The sequence below is a fragment of the Peromyscus eremicus genome, chromosome 12, assembly GCF_949786415.1.
Source record: "Peromyscus eremicus chromosome 12, PerEre_H2_v1, whole genome shotgun sequence".
Lineage (NCBI taxonomy): Eukaryota > Metazoa > Chordata > Mammalia > Rodentia > Cricetidae > Peromyscus > Peromyscus eremicus.
The window spans coordinates 2,357,949-2,375,931 of record NC_081428.1 but is presented as its reverse complement, the minus strand read 5'-3'; the positions used below and the strand labels follow the sequence as shown (position 1 = coordinate 2,375,931).

At 40.5% G+C, this 17,983-nt stretch overlaps 1 protein-coding gene across 2 annotated transcripts in view; it reads right to left on the bottom strand.

Moving 5' to 3' along the window:
- The window catches only part of Brwd1 (bromodomain and WD repeat domain containing 1), a 94,137-nt gene that overhangs the window by 19,543 nt on the left and 56,611 nt on the right, over positions 1-17,983 (bottom strand). For both annotated transcript variants that reach the window (XM_059277429.1, XM_059277430.1), the window contains exons 24-36: positions 16,538-16,663; positions 16,343-16,450; positions 15,695-15,819; positions 14,821-14,903; positions 11,926-12,037; positions 11,009-11,070; positions 8,602-8,757; positions 8,291-8,411; positions 7,722-7,847; positions 5,870-5,942; positions 5,603-5,644; positions 3,583-3,729; positions 2,044-2,196 (exon numbers count right to left, since the gene is read on the bottom strand). In XM_059277429.1, the coding sequence (XP_059133412.1) occupies positions 2,044-2,196; positions 3,583-3,729; positions 5,603-5,644; positions 5,870-5,942; positions 7,722-7,847; positions 8,291-8,411; positions 8,602-8,757; positions 11,009-11,070; positions 11,926-12,037; positions 14,821-14,903; positions 15,695-15,819; positions 16,343-16,450; positions 16,538-16,663 (1,434 nt within the window). The remainder of the gene's footprint in view (positions 1-2,043; positions 2,197-3,582; positions 3,730-5,602; positions 5,645-5,869; positions 5,943-7,721; positions 7,848-8,290; positions 8,412-8,601; positions 8,758-11,008; positions 11,071-11,925; positions 12,038-14,820; positions 14,904-15,694; positions 15,820-16,342; positions 16,451-16,537; positions 16,664-17,983) is intronic.

The following is a 17,983-nucleotide window of genomic DNA, read 5'->3' as shown; positions in this document are numbered from 1 at the left end:
GCAGGCCAAGATGACCTTCCATTCCTAGCCCTCCTGCCATCACTTCTGAAGCACTGGGCATTAGTGTGTGACACTCCCTGGCTTACGCAGCACGGGGACAGAACCCAGGTCTTCATGCATGCCAGGTAAGCACTCCACAACGGAGTTAAATCCCCAGGCCAACAAATTCAATAATTATCAAGTCATTAAAATAAAATCAAACTGGTCTAAGCTATGTGATCTTGATCTACACATCCACGTTAAATCCAGAAATTAGTGTACAGGTCTAATACTCAAAAGTTTAGTAACAGGCTGAAAAATGTCTCAGCCAATAAAGTACATCCTTTGAAAGCATAAGGATCTGAGTTCAAGCCCCATAAGCACATTTAAAAAGGGGTGTGGGGCAATATGGTGGAACTGTCTTGTAATCCCAGGGAGACAGACATGACTCTCTGAGGCTAGTTAGCTAGCAAGCCTATGCGACTACTTAGCAAGTTACAAGCCAGTCAGAGACTCCTGTCTCAAAATTTTTATTATCCTATTTTACATTTATTTATTTCTGTTTGAACATTAAAAAAAAAAATCAGAAGACAACCTATAGGAGTTGGTTCTCTCCTTCCATTATGTGAGTTCTGGGAATCAAACTCAGGTTGCTGAACTTGACTGCTAACAAGCACCCTCTCCTGGAGAGCTACTCCCCAGCACTCTGTCTCCAAAAAAAAAAAAAAAAAAACTTTTTAAGTGAATGGCTCCTGAGAACACACAAAGCTGTCCTCCGGTTTTCATACACATGTACATAAATACAAGACTTCTGTGTTGGACAAAGCTGCTGCCGAAGCCCACAAAAGAACAATTTTTAATCTTAAAAGTATTCTCATGAGTATGACGTTATGTGTGAGTATAGTGGTGAAGTTTATAAATTAGACATGGTAAGAGATTACTTGCATCTACCGGTAAGTAGCACAGTTATAGTAATATAATAAAAGTTACATGAATATTGTTTTAATTGTCAAGAGCTGGCTAATGTATACAGTATGGATACTGTGGACATAAAGATCATTCATGTCCCAAATGGATTGTTGCAGAATGGCATAAGATATATGTAGCAGAGTATCAGTCATATATGATTATTAAAAGGAAATTCTACCCCAGAAAACTTAAAAAAGTACAGACTGTGAGCTCTAACAGTCTCCTATGTTTTTCTGTTCTGTAGACACAAGAACATTCAATTTGTTGCCACTTTTGTCTTTGGAAAACTTGATAGCTATTTCTAGTACTTTCTGAATTTGTTCTTTTAAAACTGAATAGTAACAACAGTCATCACAAGTTAACCAGACTCTCTGAGCCACTTTGAGTCTGGAATTTGATTATCTTGAGCATTCACCATGGTTTCATGTTTTCTCACTGGAAACTAAGCAACATATCTGAACTGAAAATAACAAGAGGCTAACAATGACAACAGGTTAAATATAAAAAGGGCATTTAACAACAACCAAAGCAAGCATAATACCTGATGAAGAAAGACTAAATCTTCAGCATTACTATTCAGCATTACAGAGAAGCACCCTGGGTCTCACTCACCCATGATCCAATTATATTAATGGACACTTCCACAAATAAGCTATCCTTACAATTCTGAAACTCACTCCATTTGGAATAGCATGATATAATCTCATGCCATTCTGCAACAATTCATTTGGGACATGAATGATCTTTATGTCCACAGTATCCATACTGTATACATTAGCCAGCTCTTGACAATTAAAACAATATTCATGTAACTTTTATTATATTACTATAACTGTGCTACTTACCGGTAGATGCAAGTAATCTCTTACCATGTCTAATTTATAAACTTCACCACTATACTCACACATAACGTCATACTCATGAGAGTACTTTTAAGATTAAAAATTGTTCTTATGTGGGCTTCGGCAGCAGCTTTGTCCAACACAGAGGTCTTGTGTTTATCCAGTTATCATACATATTCTGACTGCTACTAGCAAGTAGAAAAATACACACATCATGCACACTTTGTTAAAATAAAGCATGGAAAAAAATTACCTTTGATCTTTTGTTGGGTGTATATGCCTTTGCATTGCTAAATATCAACCGGATGTCTTTGCAAAATTCCACAGGGCTATCATAATTCCCAGCTTCTAGAGTTTCCCTTACTGTTCCAAAATCCATTGGCGTGTCTATAATATCTCGGTAATCCTGTTTTAAAAATGACAATTCACAGATGAACTTAATGCCTTCAAAATGTAAACACATAAGGAGCTGGGAGATGGCTCAGCATTAAGTGCACGGGCTGCTCTTTCCGAGGACCCGAGTTTCCAGCGCGCGCGCACACACACACGCACACGCACGCACACACACACACACACACACACACACACAAAGTGCAGCCCCAGGGGATTCAATACCTCGTTTCCCTGGGCAGTGTGAACAGGGTACACTAATACGTACGCAAACAGAACACACATAAAATACCCAAACACACAAATTTTTTTAAAGTAAACACCTGGACTTAGATCTCTATAATATTCAAAGTAACAGAAGGGAAGGAGGGGGAAAAAGATCCAAGGATTAGTATTTAAAAGTAGATCCAGAAAGGTAGGAAAGAAAGGTAGGGTAGAAAGTATCAAATATTGAAGATTTTACTTTTTCTTTCTCTCTCTCTCTTTTTTCTCCAGGGGTTGGGGGATGTTGGTTTTTTTAAGACATGGCTTCTCTGTGTCCTGGCTGTCCTGGAACTCTCTCTGTAGACCAGGCTGGCTTTGAACTCACAGAAACCGCTTGTTTCTGCCTTCCAAGTGTGGTTAAATGTGTGCACCACCACTGCCTACCTTACTTTATCTTAATTTATGTGTTAGCATGTGAGTGTAGTGCTCAAAGAGGCCAAAACAGAGTTTCAAACCCCTATGGAGTGACAGGTTAGTTATGAACTGCCTGACATGGTGTGGAAAACCAAATTCCAGTCCTGTGTGAGCACTCTTAACCATCTCTCCAATCCCACACATATCATCAAATGTCAATTCGTATTGGTTCTGAGACAAGGCATTTTACTTTTCTGCTTTATGGTCCTCAGTAATCCCAAACTGTAGAAGGCAGTGTTTGGTTCTTGGTCCTGATCACTGTCCACCTGTCCTGATTTTTACTGTTTAAAATAAGTGGGCATGCCTGTATGTAAGAATGTGCAGCATATGCATGTCTGCTGCCTGTGGAGGGCAATGGACCCCTTGGGACTAGAGTTACAGATCGTTGTGAGCTACTACTATGTGGGTGCCAGAAACTTCCGTTAAGAGCAGCCAAAACTTCTAACCTATGAGCCATCTCTCCAGCTCTAGGACATTAATTTTTTTCATATTGTGCCTACACATAGTGATGCCCATATACAGACCCCCTTTTCACCCTACAGTGCGCCACTATGTCTAAGTGAGTTACCGTGTCTACTACAAACCTAGTGGGAGAGAGATGAAACAAGTCAACATGAATAACGCCTGTTATCTTACTCTCTTGGGTTTCATCTACATCGGCAACCCCATTCTCTTCTTCACACACAAAGAAGGGGGGACCAATATTCCATGCAAGGAAACCTACTGGGTACTCAACCAAGTCCACAGGCTGTCTGAAGGGCTCAGAGTCCTCACACTGGAAGATCAGGATAAGCAGGGCCTTGCACTGCCTCCTCCAATCACTCTCAACACAGCTGGCGGCTCTGCTGCTCCTTTTGTTCCATTTGTGGACCTGAAAACATATTTGTAGGTTATTTCAGCCTGGGTGGAAAATAAGAAGAGAGCACATCCACATTATGGTATATGATATTGGCTACAAAAAAATAAAATAAACGGGCTCTTCTGCTTTCTGTACAGCATAGAAGTTTGGCTGTTTTCAACTTGTTATCTAGCTGGAAAAAGCTGAGTGCTACAAAAATCCAATCATGTTTTATGATGTTCTAAACACAGTTTTCTAAAATGAAAATTTTAAGACAATCAAGCACACTTTAAGAAAATATTAATGAGAAAAATTACAGTAAGATTAGATATGAAAAGTATTCCAATGTGCACAGCATACCATACCTAACAAGCGATTCTGCCAAATCTCTCTCTCTATGTACCCTATTTGCAGAATATCAGCTGTTACACTCATTTGAAAATGAGGTGGAAATTATTACACCTCAACCAAAGATGTCACAGAGCCTAGGACTGCTGTCACATGGGACAAGGTATCTTATACAGACCAATGTGACCACAAAGAAGACAGGTTAGTCAGAGACATAAAAGCTATAGTCTGGTTTGAATTAACTGAAACAGAATGCACAGGAGGAGGGAGAGAGGGAGAAAAAGAGGGAGGGAGAAGGGGGAGAGGGGAAGAAGGGAGGGGGGAGTGAGTGAGTGAGTGAGTGTGTGTGTGTGTGTGTGTGTGTGTGTGTGTGTGTGTGACCCTAATTTCACTGGTAGCCTATCAAACTTCTCTATACACATGGCAACATCTTACTTGTGGAATCAAGTATGTCATTTGCAACAGCAGATACAGCCAAGAAATGGACATAAGGAAACACTTGGCAGTTCAACTGGAAATGAAGCAACATGAAAATGACAAATCAGACAAGACAATTGCATGTCTAGCTCTTCAATATTGATTAGGACAATCATTGTACAAAAGAGTGAGCACTCGATTTGTTTGGCAGGTTTTTTGTTTTTGTTTTGTTTTTGTTTTTTTTTTTTTTTGAGATAGGGTCTTATTATGTAGTCCTGGATGGCCTGGAAGTCATTATGTAAACCAGGATGTCCTCAAACTCAGAGAGATCCGCCTGCCTCTGCCACCTGAGTGCTGAGATTAAAAGGTATATGCCACCACACCCAGATGATACTTGATTTTTGTAAATGTTAAACTTAAGGAGCATGTAGGTAAAATTTTAAATGACATGAGTTATAGTATTTCACCCATTCTGTTACAAATAGTCTGCTCATTTATTTACTACAGAAGCACTGAGTTCTCAATCTTCTCCCTTCCTCCTTAAAACTTCCTCTTTTCAACAAACCTCCTTACCAAATCCTAGCTGACCTACTTTTCCCCTTAAAATATCTCACCATTTTTTCTTCTCTATTCCAAGACAGTAACTATCTGTACCTGGGCTATACAATTACATGACAAATACTCTTGTCAAGTATTCAATCCACATTAAAATGAAACCAGAGACCACCTTATCCTCCAAGCTGTATTCACGCACTATGGCTACAACTGCTGCTCAACCTTACAGTTACAGCAAATCCTTGGATTTGGTGCTGAACTCCCCCAAAACATGAACCACACACAAGTCAGGCCAATACCCTAAAGGGCCCACAAACACATATGCCCTACTTCCTTCTTTGTGGGAGGTCCACATCTTACTCCATCTAAACTAATAATTCAGTTCCCAAAGCCACGCTCAACTAAACATTGCTGACAAAACCAGAATTTAGTGATTTTTTTTCCATTTCTCTTATAAACCAAACTAACTCACCTCATAAATATCCAGTATCATCATATAACTTAAAGGACAAAAGCTGTAATCCAGATGAATATTTGGTTTTGAACACAGAACACACAAATCCGGTAGCCATGCAGAGCGACTTACCCTTCTCCTTCCAGAAGACGTTTTAGGGAGATCACTATCGTCCTAGGATAAACCAGAGCACCTTACTATGGAGTTTTCACCAGATATCATCTGAGCAAAAGGTGTACCAGAGACATCACTTAACCATGAAAGTTCTCATCAAGTACCCTATTTTCATAGCTAATTGGAATATACCACAAAAAACGGTATTAGATGACCTACATTTTCTACTCTCGCTTTGAAATTAGCATTTGAAATTAATGTCATTATAAAGTTAAAACTTCATACCAAATCATCGGCATTCTGATCATCATTTTCTGATGTGTTAGATAGTTCTGATATATTTGTACACTCTTGATTCCTAAAAGTTAAAATTTTCACAATTAATCATATGAAGAATAGTTACTCCTGACAAGCACTCATTTCACACTAAAATGCAAACAGCTCCCCAGCCTAGGCACACCCAACCTTACAAATGACATGAGATTGCAACCAGTCCTCTGTGAAAGAAAATGGACTTAACATTCTAATTTAGAATAAGGACAACTTTTAAGTGTGTTCAAAATCAAGTTGATAATACAGAAATAATGATACTCTTAAGTGGCCTCTCCAGGCTGAACACAAACATGACTTTTGCTAACATTATCACACTAATACTGATACAGCAAATACCCAGAAAAGAGGAGATTTAAGACAGAGAAGAAACAAACCAAACCAAATATCTAAGTGTCAGTGAATAAACAAAGGAAAAGCTGCTAACAGGATGCTCCAGAAAAAAATGACCAAAATAGGCATGCTGCTTCCGGAGGCAGAGAAAATGATTCTGGAGGAGGGCTAACAACATCTAAATCCTAAGGACGTAGGAGAGAAATGATCTAGGAATGCTGACAGGAACCCACATCCCTCCATTTTAGCTAGATGGTAACTATGGCACTACTGTTTCTTCAAACCAGTCTTTCAGACGAGACCAGGCATGTTCAGAGTGGTAGGGCCTTAGACTAAATGAGTCTTTCAATGAATTTCTATAGACAGACACATGGGAAGGGAATTCAGTCTCTCATGAAAAGACTGAAGTTGGGTTATCTGTCCACACACTAAAGCCTGTGAGGGAGGAACTTAGGTCTCAATTCCCACATCAGCTTTCATGGAATTCCAAGAAATTTGCAAGGAAAGGAAATGTACAGAGTATTTTATACATGTCTACTTTCACAGAGTACAATTCAAAATGGACTAAAATTCAATCCTGTCATTAGAAGATGCCTGGAAACCTTAAACAAGCAGGCTACAAAATTAACTGACCAGCATTCAAAAAAATGATAAGAGTCAAGAAAAACTTAAGAGATTAAGACAACAAAGTAAACAAACACTGAAATGCAGCAATGAGTCTAGATTTGATCCTGAAACACAAGGACACTGGTATACAAACTACTAAAACAAACTTTGTATCCTGACACTTTTCAAGTGCACCACAGTTAAGTACTCAAGTAACTCAATAACAGGCATAGAGGAACATAAACTACTTCAAATTTGCTGGAGAGATGGCTCCTCAGTCAAGAGTATCCTGCTCTCCCAGCACCCACTTAGGGGCTCACAACCATCTCTAACTCCAGTTCCAAGGAATCCAATGTTGTCTCTCTGTTGATCTCAGACACCAGGTATACACATGATACACATATATACATGCAGATGAAACACTCACATACATGACTGTTTTACTTACTTCAAATTTTTAAATATATAAAAGTTGGGGGTGGAGAGATGGCTCATAGTTAAGAGCACTGGCTACTCTTCCCCAGGATCTGGATTATATTCCCAGCATCCACATGGAGGCAACTATCATCTGTAACTCTAGTGCATGGAGATCCAACACCCTCTTCTGGCCTCCATGGGCACCAGGCACGCAAGTAAGTGTACATACATACAAGCAGGCAAGATACCCATACACTTACGAAGTATTAAAAACTAAAACTGAATTGGTCACGTTCCTTTACTGAAATTATAATCACAAGTTTGCAAAGAAATGCTGCCTTAAGTAAAACATCAGATGGAAGAATTCAGGTAATAAAAACGGGAAGCTATGAGACTATTAAAGCACAGTGTGTTGAAAAGTCACTTTTCTACCACACATGAGATCACTTACTTAATAAATTTCAGAAGCTGGTCGGTTATTTTTTTAGCTGACCTTGCAATTACACTTTCAGGTTCATTAAATGTTCTTGCATTATGCTCTATATATCGGACTTCCCAAATCAGTGCAGACAATCGCCTTGAAAAGAAAAGTAACTTAGCACTTAAAAAAATGAAAATAATCAAAACCAGTAGAGTTAGCTTATTAAATGAATGAGACATATCCTCAAGTCAACACTAGTGAAAGGTTGTAATAAATCACCTTCTAATGCTCTCAACTCAACTCAGCCAGACATTACAATTATAATGGACAATGAATTGCAGAAACTAATTTAAGTAAACCACTTAAATCATTCTCCCCTCCCCTCCCCCACGACACACACACACACACACACACACACACACACACACACACACACACAGCCTTTCCTTTCCACCATGCCTATCAGTACCTTTTGAAGAAATTACGTTCTCCTGCACCCAAAACTCATGTAGCAACCATCAGCAACCTGCACCTCTCACTTATGCTGGTTACTATGGCCTAAGCTCTTCATGGTATTCTGAAAGGGGTGCTCGACCAACCTGTAAAATCGATTGACAAGTCTCATTCGAATTGTGTAAAGATCAGTTGGATAAGCCACCACTGTGCAGTACTTTGGATATGTACACAGATCCACCGGGCCTGCAAAAGCTGCAGCTATATCTGTAAGAGAAGACCAAATTGTAAGCTTTGAAACAGTAAGCTCGTTACCTACAGGTGATATTTAACTAGAAAATCATTCCTAAGAGAATGCTCCATTTAACATGACAAACCAAGAGGAACTAAGTGCTAAGAACAGAACCTAAATTATACATTTGAAGTTCTTTATGGGAAACTTAAAAATGAAACTCACCGAGGTTTAAAAGTTGATCTATGCCACTGATGATACGTTCACACTCCTCATCTCTTGATTTCTGGCCCCATTCACCATCTTGTGGCTTGTAGAGCAATTTCTCTAGCTCATCTGAAGTGACGGAGATACTTGCTCCCAACTCTTCTGGTGGATCAACTATGAATTCCATTTTAGAAAAAAATTAAAGGAGGAAAGGGGGGGGGATAAACCTCTAACATGTAATGTATATACAAGTTCAACTGAAAAAGATCCTATCTATCTCTACAGGCACAAAAAGATTTCAATTTTTCAACATTCTAAGTTATTCACTAGACTACAAAATTGTTGGAATTGTGATGTAAGAACAAATTATGATCTTGATAAAGTCTGAACAGAGATCATCTTCCTGGCTTCAGTCTATTCTTTCAAAATATAAAGTTCCAGGTACCACTTTTAAAAACAATAAAAACAACAACAACAAAAACCTGGGGCTAGAGAGATGGCTCAGCAGTTAAGAGCACTGGCTGTTCTTCCAGAGGTTCTGGGTTCAATTCCCAGCAACCACATGGTGGCTCACAACCATCAATAGTGAGACCTGCTGCCCTTTTCAGCCATGTGGGCATACATACAGGCAGATCACTGTATACATAATAAATAAATCTTTAAAGAAACAAAACCAAAAACTGAACCAGGCGGTGGTGGTGTGCACCTTTAATCCTAGTGCTCAGGAGGTGAGAGCAGGCGGATCTCTGAGTTCAAGGCCAGTCTGATCTACAGAGCGAGTTCCAGCACAGCCAGGGCTGTCCAGGAAATAAAAAAATAAAATAAAATAAAATAATTAAAAATTTAAAAAAAAGAAAAAACCTAACAAGGTAATCTTGACCCAGATGTTTCTGAAAGCAAATTGCAACAGACAATTGAAAGTCCAAAAAGTGATTTTTAAAAGCTCAAAACATGACTTTTTTTTTTTTTTGGGGGGGGGGGGGGTCCCACATGCACAGCTCAATTGGTAGAGCCCGCTTAGTGTACAGGAAGCTCTGGGTTTTATTCCCAGCACCTCATAATGCCAGGTGTGATGATGTGCACCTGTAATGCCAGCATTCATGAGGGGAAGCAAGAGGTCAGAAGCCAGAGGCCATCACAAATACAGAGCAACTTCTAGCCCAGCCTGGGCTACATAACACACACACACACACACACACACACACACACACACACACACACACGACAAAAATGGATAAAATAATCCCTGCAGCATAAAGGGCTGATTCCTTTATGTGAGAGAAGCACATCAATGAAGGTGGGGTGGGACAAGACAGAATGTGAGAATCCAAAATATTTATTCTCATTAGTATGAGTTTGAAAACACAGACTAAGTAGTACCATCCAGCCAGATGTGGTATGATATATATGCCTTTAATCCCAGCCCTCAGGAGACAGAAGCGGGAGGAACCTCAGAGTTCAAGACCAGCCTGGTATACATAGTAGGTTCTAGGACAGACAGGGCATACATCATGTTTTTTAGGGTACTATACTTAGGGTTCTATTCCAGAGGAAGGAGAGGGCCGGGGAGGGGAGAAAGGCTGGCCACAGATTTAAAATCCAATTCTAAACTCTAGCATGTACAACTTTAGACAAGTTAGGTAAGTCTTTAGCCTTAAGCTTCTCCTTTGTAAAGGTTAACACTAGAGCCACCCGGGTAAGAGGGACCGAGCTGATCAGGAGACTGATCAGCTGGAGAAGACACGGCTTACTTCTTGCCAATTTTACATACAGCACAATGTCTCTTCTGACCAGTAGACACTACTGTAAGTTACTAAACTCAAAAGAATAGCAAAAGGAAGCCAGTTACTGGCGATTTCACATTATTAAAAACGGTGAGGTTTTGGAAAGACAGGTACCTTTTTTAAGCTATGCAATTATTAATGATAAAGTAGTGAAAAAAATGTCAACAGCAGCTATTCTGCACTGCTCCTGAAGCAGAGCAGGGAAGGAACACTTCAATACAGCCTTGAAGATGGCCAAACGTAGGGACAGGAAACATCAGCAAACCTGACCAGAGTGCCAGGTAACGCCAGGTCCTCCTCGCACAAGCAGCGGCAAAACCGCCAGTGCTGGAGAAGGGACGGCATTTCAACTACCACAGAGACAGCAGCCAGGGGCAGGCAGTGCATCTGCTCCTTTTGTGGGTGAGCAGGACAAAAGTGGGCCATGTGACAGCTGAGCTGCTAAGACACCTACAATAAATACGGACTCCAAGACCTCCGACAGGACGAACAGGTATCAAACTACTTTGTTCTAGCAAAGCTCTGAGACTGTGGTAACTTCAGGACATTTATGAACAAACACAAACATGCCCTACTATGTACATAAGCAAGAGAGAAACCTGGGAAGACAAATATTTCCATAACTTATGATAAATATATACCATTGTCAGGAATTGGCTCCATGTCCCATGGGCTAAGTTTTTCAGTTTCAGTATTGTCCCACCTGTTTAACGAAGAACAAGAAGCACTAGTTAACTTTTCCCAAAAACAAACTGTACAGAAAGCAAGACATCAATTACAAAAGAATTATGAAAATTAGCCTCACTGCAGGAACTACATTTCCAACATTAACATTAAAAAATTGAGAAAGGCAAGGTAGTGGTGGCATACACATTTAATCCCAGCACTTAGGAGGCAGAGGCAGGCAGATCTCAAGTTCAAAGACCAGTCTGATCTAATACCAAGTTCCAGGATAGCTAGGACAACATAGACAGACCCTCTCTCAAAACACAAAAAAGTAAGAAAACAAAAAACAAAAAGAAAGTGCAAAAGCTTATGCAAGGGGCTAACAGGATTGCTCAGTGGTTAGAGGCACTGGCTACTCTTCAAGGACAATTGTTCAATTCCCAGCTCCCACAGGGCAGCTCACCACTATCGGCCACTCCAGTTTCAAAGAATCTGATGCCCTCTTCTGGCCTCCAAGGGGGTACCAGGCATGTGTATAATACCCACATACATAAAAATAAGTAATTAATTTAAAAAAACAAAATGAAATTGTAAGGTTTTTGCAAACATCAGAACTGCTATGCAACCTGTCCTCAGAATGAGGGGAGAACACATAGACAGCCTGACTGACTGTCAGATTTTATTACCCCAGAGCCAGCTAGTGGGAAAGGTGAAGGTTTTTCTAAATACTAATGACACAGTATCAATGCTGAGCTGTGACTCAGGAATATTAGACAGGAGCAAACAACAGGTGTGTTTCAGGTCTCTGAGACATTATAGAGGTCACTGGACTTAAATCATGTTCGTCACATGGTGATCTGAAACAGTAAACAATTTCTCTCTGTATACAAACCTAACAACATAACACTGGAAATGGCTGTCAGGATACTGTGGCTGATATGGCTCTTGACTCAATACAGTTCCAAACCACCAAGCATCATCAATAATAGATCGAAATCTGTCACCTATAAGAGAAATGATCGAGTCTGAGGTATGCATTTGCTGACATTATGTGTATCTTTTAATGAAATACCATAATACAAAGAACAGAGATCAAGCACCAAATTTAAGAAAATTCAAAATCCTCAGAGTTGTGGGTATATCACAGTGGGTCCTAAGGCCCTGTGCTCAACCAACATGTAAGGAAAGGGAGCAACTAGTTCTTTACTGTATGAAACTAAAATACTCTTGAGAAATGTATGAAATATTCAAAAAATTTGCAGTAAAATTATACCAGCTATGATTAGTCTTAAGATCACAGTTGTCACAACAAAATATAACAACATAAATGTGTGTTCTAAGTCTTTAAAAGTCACATGAGCAACAGGGTCTGGGGCCAGTGAAGTGGGTTAATGGATAAAGGCACTTGCTACCATGCCTAACTGCCTGCTTGAGTTCAATCTCCAGGGACCCTTAGGACAGAAGGAAGAGCACAGCCTTCCAAAAGTTCTGACCTTCACATAAGCCTCGTGGTATGCTCTCACCAACACATGCATGCTTAAATGACAAAATAAATAAATTTTAAAAGAAAAAGTTAAATGTTAGGTCTGAAAATACTTGAAAGCATTAAAAATGTATTATTTAAAAGAACTACATAGTCACTAATCAATCCTACTGTCTTACAATAATTCAATAGGAAAAAGCAGATCTTTGTAAAGGGCTTTTGCAGAGGGCTCCTCTACAAATCAGTCCAAGGATAGAATGGGTCTGTGGCCTAGCATGACACCCTCACCCACACACACAGTTACTAAATATTAAAATTTCCACTTGCAGTAGTGGTTCTAGACTATAAGGATTTAAATGTATCGTACAACAACCGTGCAATCTGACTTGACTTCAGTGGATACTAGCCATTCCATCTATGCTTTGTACATACAGCATTTTCTCAATCACACAGCATCCATCTATCTGACCCTTCTGTGAGTTCCTGGTTGACAGTATTCCAGGCCAGCCAGGGCCACACTGAGAGCCTGTCTCAAAAAATAACTTTTTAAAATAAATAAAAGGATAATGGAACAGTGTAAAAATGAGATCAATCAGCTTCCTCTATACACATGGACTGCAAAACAAAACCACTAGATTACAAAGGAAAACAAACAATGAGTTTTGAAAGATTTTTTTTGTTTTAATAAAATTTATTAATTTTACAGAAAAGTGAGCAAAATGTACAGAGAATTTTTTTATTTAAGAAATTTTTATTCAGTTTACATACCAACCACAGATCCCCCTCATTCCTCCCCCTACTATCCCCCATCTCCTCTTCCCAAAGGCTAAGGCCTCCCATGGGGTGTCAGCAGAGCCTGGTACATTCAGTTGAGGTAGGACCAAGGCCTTGCTCCCAAGGATAAGCAAGGAGTCCGACCACAGGTAATGGGCTCCAAAAAGCCAGCTCACTCACCAGGGACAGATCCTGATCCCATTGCCAGGGGCCCCTCAAACAGCCCAAACTACATAACTGTCTCTTGTATGCAGAGGGCCTAGTCTGGTCCCGTGCAGGCTCCACAGCCGTCGGTCTATAGTTTGTGAGAAGTTTTGAAGACTTTTAAATTTTCATTACTACTGTATATGTGTGTGTTGGGGGAAGGGTGTCCCAAGTGGGGGTCAGAGGACCATTTCCAGGAGTCACTCTCTCCCGGGACTGGCCTCTAGCTGTCACACTACAATACAGAGGGAGCACCTTTATCCACTCAGCCATCTTGCTCATCCAAATGCTTCTATTTCTTGTTTTTCACATTTTTTTAAGGGGTTGGGTGGGGAGCACCGACACTCAACACCATGCCCAGTGGAAAGAAGGGCATCAAATCCCTCGGAGACAGAAGTGTAGGCAGTTATGAGGTGTCTGACATGGGTGCTTAGAACTGAACTCTGTTCCTCTTCCAAAGGAATAATGGCTGAGCCATCTTTCCAGCCTATCTATGTCTAAAGTTTCCTCAAGATGTGTCACTTAACTCTACTTTGTTTTCAGAAGTAAAACAGTACTGTGGCACACAAATTTTTTTCCTATGTTTTTTGAGACAGGTTTTCTGTGCAGGTCTGGACGTCAAAGAACTCACACTGGAGACCAGTCTGGCCATGAACTCAGAGATCTGTTTGCCTCTGTCTCCAGAGCAATGGTATTAAAAGCGTGCACAACCAATTCCCAGCCCTGTAATTATTTTTTAACCATTAGATTGTTTTAAATCAGTGGTTCTCAACCTTCCTAATGATGTGACCCTTTAAAACACAGTTCCTCATGTTGTGTTGAATCCCAACCATAAAATTATTTTTGGTGTTACTTCTTAACTGTAATTTTGCTACTGTTAAGAATCGTGAAGTGGGGCTGGAGATATGGTCCACAGGTTAAGAACACTGGCTGTTCTTCCAGAGGTCCTGAATTCAATTTCCAGCAACCACATGGTGGCTCACAACCATCTATAATGAGATCTGGTGCCCTCTTCTGGCCTATAGGCATATGTGCAGGCAGAACATTGTATACATAATAAATAAATCTTTAAAAAAAGAACAACAAAAAAAAAAAACCCACAAATCCATGATTTCCAAACATGCACACCATAAGCAGAAGCAATACTGTATGTACGGCTAAAAAGTCTACATGGAATAGGTACTAATTAGCACAAATACTAAGCCAATATATTTAAAAGTCACTTATGCTTCTAGGAATTGTTTGTATAACCATAATTATAAGTGCTACAAAGAGCAGTTCAATGGTTTTTTAAAACTATATACAATTCAATAAGGACAGACTTACAAGGCTGCCAGTTTCTCTGTCTTGCTTCATCATAAAATTGACGCAACACAAGAAAATCGATAACATCTGGCATATCATGATATCTAAAAGAAAATTAAAAATCACCTCAGTGGAAAGCAACAATGCTCAAAAGGCACAGGCATTCTGTCATTTCAAGCTCCTGTGTCCACATGCACACAAGAGTAGAGTGCAGAGGGCAACCTTGAATGTCATCATCCCCAAATGCCACCCACCTGCTCTTCTGACAGGCTCTGTCACTGGTCTGCAGCTCACCAAGCAGGCTGAACTCACTGACCAGTGAGCACCAACGTATCCACCTGTCTCTTTCTGCCCAGCATGGTAGAACTCATGACTTTCCAGCTGAGCCATCTTATTTATAGAAGGTAAAAGGGGACTAGAGATGGCTCCGTTAGTAAAAGCCCTTTCAGGGCACTGTAAGGACCTGAGAGTTCTGACTGCCAGTATCCACACATAAGCCAGGTGTGTCAGGTGCCTACAATCCAAACGCTAGGAAGGCAGAGACACAAAGGTTCCTAGAGGGCCCTGACTGGCCAGCCTAACAAAATGGTGAGGTCCAGGTTTAGTGAGGACCCTGTCTTCTTTCTCAGTCTCCAAACAGCACAAGTGCAGTTTGCACTCAACTTGAATTGCACATCGAATACTCCCATGTAACAAATCTCTCACGGAGGCTCCAATCCTCTGCCTGTGTGACATCATCAAAGCCATCCAAGCAGCAGACTCCCTTGCCTAACTGCTTCCTGGCAGACCTGTCCACATAAGATGCATGATGAAGCTACAGGGGAAGGCCTACTGATCAGCAAGATGTAAAAATCTGCACCTAAGTAATTCCACAGAAATATAATAAAATACATACCTAATGGAGAAAGATTTATCTGTAAGTCTGCCAGTTGCTGGATCTATAAATGCTAGTTTGAGGCAACAGAGTGTAGGTGGTCCAACCTCATATCTTATTCCAACTATTTTGACCAATTCTTGATCCTGTAACAGACATTTATTTAGAAATTTTATTTTTATTTTTTAACTTCAATTGAGCACTACTGTAATTCTCAATGTCCTACTGCTAGACCAGCCAGCACCGAATCTGAGCTCCAGAAACGTCAGTGTAATTAATCTGCCACTGACTGCAACCATCCTTCCCATTCTCCAGAGAACAGACATCTCACATGCAGTCAGTGTACTCACTAGAAATCTAAGGAATTTTGGCGTGGCTCGGGATCAGCACAGGATAACCAGTTAATAATCTCACATTTTCTTGACCTACGCTTTCAATGTCACTTTCTTTTTGCATTTACTGTGTGTTTGTGTACATGCATGTGCCATGGCACCCATGTCAAGGTCAAAGCAGTATGTACATGAGTGGGTTCTCTCATCCCAGCATATGGGACATGGGGACTAAACTTAGATGCTCGAGCTTGCAGTGAACTCTCTCACCCACTGAACCGTGGATCTGTCTCCTCTACGTTCTACTGTAACTATGCACTAGACTCCAACATTGACCTACCCTGAGATCCATTTTTCTCCATGGCTCCTTATTAGGGTTCAGTTCATAAATGTTATTTCTTCTGACAGCTTCAATGTAAGCTTCATGACCCTGACGAAAGTAGATCACCTGCAAATTAAGTGTTTGTTCACTAGTAAGCCACTGAGCAGCAAGAGCTTCGCTTTCATATGCACACTCCCCAGTTTCTGTTCTCACCTCATCACCCATCTGAGGAACAAAAGGAGACCTGCGAAGTGTAGTGTCAGTTATCCAAACAGGAGGGTGAAACTCATACAAATGTTCTATATTTGCAAGCTCTGCTGGAGTCATCCTTCGCAAACTCTGCCAAGAGAAGACCATAAAACTTGGTAGAAAGGGGGCAACATACGCTACTTAATTGAAAAACAAATACTTCACCATTCAGAGTCCTTTTGTTTGGTTCAATACACAGAATATATTGTTCTTTTAAAAATTATTAAATGTGCCTGGCTCTAATCCTCCACTTAGCTATAGCTTCTAAAATCACCATGGAGCTACCTAAACCCAGCCTAGGACTCCCTCCTCCCGCATGCCCTTATAATCCACTAAAGGTCTTCTAGGCACAAGCTATTCTACTCAAGACTCCACTCTGAATTTGAACACAGCCTTGTAATAATAATTAGGAATCTCATTTGTGTTTTAGTATTTTGAGATAGGTTTTATGTATCCCAAATTGGCCTCCAACTCAGTACATAGCTAAGGGTGATCTTATACTTCTCATCTTCCTGCCTTCACCTCCTGAGTACTGGAGTAACAGACATGTTAACATCATGCCTGCCCTAGGTGGTGCTAGAGATACAAGCAGGGATTCAAGCAAGCCAGGTAAACAAGAAACCAAATGAACAATATCCCCAGCCCTACAGATCATCTCCTCTTGTAAGGTTCCCAAGCCTGGTGCTTTTTCAACAAAGCAGGCTCTCCATACTTCTTCTTTCCTATTCTTGAGCTCAGCTGAGACTCAGTGACTCACTCTGCTAAGTACAATGAATCAACTGCATGTGGCTTGGGCCACAGAGGCATCAAGGTGCACTTCCCTTGCTTTACTGCTGCACACTGTTTCTGGGGAAAGTCAGACAGCATGCTGTAAGAACACTGAAGCAGCTAGCTGAAGGGAAAGGCACATGAGACAAAGAGTTAAAAGCCATATGACCAGCTGAGCAGTGGTGGCGCATGCCTTTAATACCAGCAGTCTTGAGGCAGGGGCAAGAGGATCTCTGAGTTCAAAGCCAGCCTGGTCTACAGAGTGAGTTCCAGAACAGCTAAAGCTACACAGAGAAACCCCTGTCTTGAAAAAACAAACAAACAAAAACCCACATGACCAAGCTTGGGAAAAAGGGGGAGCCCCAAGATGCCCTGGATGTACCCAGCCAACAGACCTATGACTCAGGAAGAACCTACATTCCTGACCCACCAAAGTAAGAAATGAGAAATACCCCTTCTTATACCTAAGTGACAGGGAATGTGTTACACAGGAAGAGAAAACAAAAACAAAGATCGACATCTTTTAATAATGACATTGGCATGAGACAGTACCTACCAGGCACAAACAAAGGAAGAAATAAAACATTACTATAGTAATAAGAAAATATGAAGACAGAAAATAGGAAGACAGAAGGCAGTGGT